This window comes from Lactuca saligna, chromosome 9, assembly GCF_052625555.1.
Source record: "Lactuca saligna cultivar CGN05327 chromosome 9, ASM5262555v1, whole genome shotgun sequence".
Classification (NCBI taxonomy): Eukaryota; Viridiplantae; Streptophyta; class Magnoliopsida; order Asterales; family Asteraceae; genus Lactuca; species Lactuca saligna.
The window spans coordinates 32527863-32533862 of record NC_136425.1 but is presented as its reverse complement, the minus strand read 5'-3'; the positions used below and the strand labels follow the sequence as shown (position 1 = coordinate 32533862).

Genomic DNA, 6000 nt, shown 5'->3' with positions numbered 1-6000 from the left:
CTTCGCAAATAACTGAGCTGATATCAATTCCAAGTAATACATGGCATCAAGTTCTATTGAGCTATAAGGCATCCCACAAATCAGTCAATTCTATCATATGATTCCTAAACGTATCCTTAGCTCTAATATAGCATGTTGTTCACATATCAATCATAGTAATCACAATACATAAGTATGGGTAACTTGGGAAACACTTATTTGAGATCGGTTGATTGTACACATTGAACTCACCTTTTTACTTAAAAGAATTTTTTTCAAAAATTCAATTTCTTTTTCTTTTGAAACTATTATCATTTCCTCATTTTGAATTCTGACACACCCAAATGTGTACCGGAATCTCTCAAACCAACGCTCTGATACCAACTTGTAACAACCCAAAACCAATATAATTTTTTTTCATATTTAAATAAGAAATATAGTCATTATATTGTTTCAAAAACCATTACATAATAACAATTTCAACTCATTATAGTAAAAATATCAATAAGTACGGAAAATGGTGAGGGGAGAACGTTGTGCCATCATGCCGGGCCCTTCCTCGTAGTACCGAAAATACGTGAAAACATATATACAAAGTGTAAGAAAAATGTTAGTGAGTTTTCCCAAAGTACTACATACCAATCATAAATAAGATAGTGCTACGGGCCCAGCCATAGTCTTACAAGTAATTTCCTGCCAAGGGCCAAATCCCGGTCTTACAAACAGTTACCAGAGGACAGATCCTGGTCATTCATACAATTTGTAGGAGCCAGATCCTGGTTTTTCATATAGTTTGTAGGGGCCAAATCTTGGTCTTTCATACATAAGTCAGGGGCCAAATCCTGTTCTTTAATTTTATTGATTAAAATGTGAGTTACAGAAATGGAGGTAAGTATATGAGTATAAATTTTGCGGTAAGTGTAGCTGTGTGTAGCGTATATAATACATATGTATTTATAGTCTGGTCTACGTAACTAAAAGTATGATATTTTAGGGATCCTCTTGAATAAGTATGAAAACGTTCGTTTGATTTGGTTTTTCCAGGTCATAAGCTTGATTGAAACATTTCTTCGTTGAGAATGAGTCTTATGTTAACTATTTCTACACGTGTGAGAAAAAGACTAGAAATATACCTGTTAATTCTATTTGGAAATAATAATAACAAAAGTTAGGATCCTGAGGTATGTTTTAGGATCATAAGGTTTCTTTAGGATCCGAGATCCTATGTAGGATTGATGATTTTTCCCCTAACACATATAGTTTCCTTTTGTTGATTTCAGACATTTAAAACTCTTGATTTTTCGAAGAATACAACTTCTGATGATGAGGAGTTGGCAAAGTTGTGGGTAAGTTTTTTTTTTTAATTTATTATTATTATTATTATTATTATTATTATTATTATTATTATTATTATTATTATTATTATCATTATTATTATTATTATTATTATTATTATTATTATTATTATTATTATTATTATTATTATTTACAATAAGTTATTTTAATACAAAATCCTTTCAAAATATGTAGAACATGTTTGGATTAGACTACATTTTTTGATTAGAAAATTTTCCTTGAAGTAGTTCTTGTTGTTGTTTAGGTCTTTTTGCCAGCTAGTTTCATATTAAGAAAGATTAGAACTAGTCCTAAACACGAAGAACTAGTTTGAAACAGTATGCTTATATTATTTTTTTGCAACATGATGACGTATACAATACATACATCATTACAACTTGTAAGCCAAACTTGGGTCGGGACATCATTGCTAGGCTATAACTTATCTCAATGTGAGTGATGCTTTCCAGGGCGTCTTATTTTACTAGATGGGCTAATATATCGACGATTTTTGAATGCCACTTATTATTGTGCCATTACTTGTGCATAGAGGTAATGACCAATCCATGATCCAATTTGGAGGATTATTATTTTCGATTTGCAGCTACCAACTATGTTTTGACAAGAGATCATTATTCGTAGTAACAAGCTTGTAAAACCAATACTGAAATTATGGATTAGAACTGCTTCGCTGCCACTTTGGACTGATGCTTCTAGGAACACCACGGTAGAGACTGCACTTGAGAACCTCTAACCAAGACTGCACTCTAGATCAAAATGAAACTACGCTTCGAAACCTATGGCCAAGATTGCACTCTAAACTGAAATGAGAATGCACTTCGGAACCTTTGGACCAGGTTGCGCTCTAAACCGAAATGAGACTATGTTTCAGAACCTTTGACCACACATAGTTTGAGCTCCTAGAATATAGCGCCCTTAGGGCTTTCTATTTGATTGTATCGAAAGGCCCAATGAATTGGGATTTCCCAAGACTGCACTCTAGGTCGAAGTTGTAAGAATAGCTTTGTCTTTACCGTTTAGGTTAGACTCCAAATATAGGGCTATAAACCAACCGATGTTCAATGGATTGTTCATGAACCGTTTGATGGAAAGTTCGTTTATGTTCATTTATTTAATACATGAATGAACATGAACATCAGTTCTTGTTTGTTCAATTTTATTCATGAACACTCGTTTATGTTGTTCGTTTAAGTTCATATGTGTTATTTCATTTAAATTACTTTTATGTTCATATGTGTTCAGTTGTGTACATCACTATATTATATGTTCAATTATGTTTGTTATCTCTGTTCATTTATGTTCGTTTTTTATGTTTATTTAGCATGTTTACGAACATAAACAAACGGACATGAACAATGTAATTTGTTAAACAAATGAACATGCGCAAAGAAAAAAAAAAAGCGTTTGTTTATCTATTCATGTTCATTTGTTTGTTTGACTAATTTAAACGAACGAACCTGAATAAGGTTGTCAACGAACCGCATGAACACAAACGATAGTTGTTCATGTTTGTTCATTTAAGTTAGCAGAACAGACGAACTAATACAAATAGATAAACGAACAATTTTTTTTGTTCATGTTCGTTCATTTAATAAATTACATTGTTAATGTCCGTTCGTTTATGTTCGTGAACATGTTTAACGAACATATAATATAGTAATGTAAACAAACATAATTGAACATATAAGAACATAAAAGGAACTTAAATGAATGAACGTAGATGAATAATATGAACGAACGTTCACGAACATAACTAAACAAATAAGATATTGTTCATGTTCGTTCATTTAACGAAATGAACGGAAATTTGTGTTCATGTTCGTTCATTTACTAAATAAACGAACATAAATGAACTTTCCGTTGAACAGTTTGTTGAATGTTCGGTTCGTTTATAGCCTAAACATGAACAACGTTTATTCGTGTTCATTCGGTTTGTTTTCAACCTTACGTCTGAACAATTTGTTTGATTTTATACCAAAGTATAATGAACATAGATAATCGTTTCATATGCCTATGCATGATTGTTTTGTTCAAAGAAGTAAACATAAATTTTATTGTGTGATGTTTTAGGTGTAGTTGTATGTATGGTTGATCTTGTGATAGAAGCTTTCATCTTCGTGATAGCAAAACATTAATGGTGTGTATTTAATGACAAGTAGTGATATTCTGATCGAAATTTGAACCCAGAATTATAGCTATGTCGTGTATAATGGAAGTTTCCGCAAAATGGGCGTATCCATATGCTGCCAGCAATCCCACTTCCCACCCCATATCAATGATTGATCATATTATTTCCCGATCTTGATCTCGATCTCAATCACCGGACCTCCATTCCTACCACCTAAATAAATACCATACTCAATCGTCATCTCCCCTCCCTTTCCTATCTTCCCCAAATTCAATCTTCTTCTCCTTCAATCGTCAACAGAAAAAAGGGAGTAAGAGATTGAATATATATTTGGGGACATCAGCCATGGAAACACCTACAACCACCGTTGCAGACAACTCAACCAAGAAGAACCAACTCAAATCCTCTTCCTTCCGCCTCCGTTCTCCATCCCTCAACTCCGTACGCCTCCGTCGTATCTTCGATTTATTCGACACCAATCATGACGAACTCATCACCGTCGACGAACTCAGCCGTGCATTGATACTCCTAGGCTTGGATACCAACATGGATGAATTGGATTCCATAATTAAAACCTTCATCCAACCCGGAAACACCGGACTCACCTTTGAAGACTTCCAGGCTCTGCACAAGGATATCGACGATCTGTTCTTTCGCCTGGATGACAACTATGATCCGAACAACAACAACAATGAAGATCAGGATGATGAGGGTGGTAGTTGTGAGGGAGGCAAGGAGGAGGAGTTGGAGATGATGGAGGCGTTCAAGGTGTTTGATGAAAATGGAGATGGATACATATCGGCGACCGAGCTACAGACGGTTCTTGTAAAGCTGGGATTTGCAGAGGGGAATGAGATCGGAAGAGTGCAGAAGATGATCTCCTCCGTCGACAGGAACAAAGATGGACGCGTTGATTTCATGGAGTTTAAGGATATGATGCGAACTGTGATCGTTCTTAAGTGAATATGATCGTTTCATCGATCGTCTTCTTGAATGTAGATTAACTGTTGTTGTGTATGATAAAAGGGTTTCATCCGGCGACTGCAACATATACCATCCGACGCCGGCATGCTATATTTGGAGGTCTTTTTTTTAATCTTCTTTCCAAGATTGTATTTTTGTTTTTGAAATATTGACAATCAGATACATTGGAATGATTAGATTTTATGAATATTTAAAATCCAATTGATTAAATTAGTGAATATTATTACTATAATAATTGATTTTGCGAACTTATAAATATACGGGTTAGTCCTTTTTATAATCTAATTCTTTAAATAACTATAATAATTAGTTAATAATTTTAACTTTTTGTATAGAATTATTAAGTAATGATGAATCTTTTTTTTAATATATAAATTGTTATTTATTTTATATCTATTTAATTTTTTATATTTTTAAATATAAAATACAAATATGTTAAAAATAATTTTATTTATATATTTTATTATCTTAAAATTTGTTATTGAGATTTTTTTTTATATTTTTTGAAAATTTATTTATATAAATTATCTAATGTCGTAACACGTTTATTTAATTTTAATTTTTTATATAATTTTTAATGATTCTATATTTTTATTATTTGACGTTTTGCTCGAATAAATTCTTTTTTGGTAGAAAATATATAACGATTAAATATTATTTATTTATGGGTATGATAGGTGAAAAGAAAATATGGATAGTAACACATGTCAATAAAATGATAAATACATACATATATACATACATACATACATATATATATATATATATATATATATATATATATATATATATATATATATATATATATATATATATATATATATATATATATATATGTGTGTTTATAAGCTATTCACTTTCTGAAGAAAAAAACAGCTTGGCATTTTGTAAAAAAAACATTTTACAAAAGTTTTAGGTTCCATAAAAATATCACAAAACCTAATTGATTAACACACTTCCATAGACTTTTGTCAATCTTTATAGAACTTTGAGGTTTCCTAACTCCTCCAAATCACCTCTAAACTTCATTGGTTTGAATATCGAAGTGCCATTATCATACCAGCGAATTCCATAAACGATTCCATGAATCCTTCAACATTATTCTTGCCCATGTGACGTACCGATGTCCCCCATAAAATCGCGATACTAGTCCTCCTAGATTACGCATGTCAACTGGTTTCTCCATGCCATGGGCTCATCAGGGAAGCAACACTAGCCCCCGACCAGTTGTATCTCTAGAATGCTGCAACCCCCTTTATTGTCACACACTCCCGCAACTCTGCCAGAAAGCAACGACTAGCATAACAATGCCCTTGGGCTATGACCCCCCCCCCCCCCCCTTTGAACCTAATTTAAGATAATCCATTGGCATAGTCCTAATCTTCTCAGTCAACATGGTCACTGGATATTCATCTCGTGACACTGTTCCACTGCCAAATTAGCGCACATTCTCGTGCGATAGAAGAGGAATTATTGTCCCTTCGAAATGAACTTTCTTTAGTAGTCAAGTATGATTGTACACTACAATACTGGATCCCAACCCTTGTACTTTA

General features: G+C 32.9%; 1 protein-coding gene across 1 annotated transcript; it reads left to right on the top strand.

The window, feature by feature from the left end:
• Nucleotides 1-3510: 3510 nt before the first annotated feature.
• LOC145015852 (calcium-binding protein CML42-like) lies at nt 3511-4608 on the top strand. Its single transcript, XM_078974325.1, has one exon. It carries the CDS (start codon nt 3809-3811, stop codon nt 4424-4426), a length of 618 nt encoding a protein of 205 aa, XP_078830451.1. The 5' UTR covers nt 3511-3808; the 3' UTR covers nt 4427-4608.
• Nucleotides 4609-6000: the final 1392 nt, after the last annotated feature.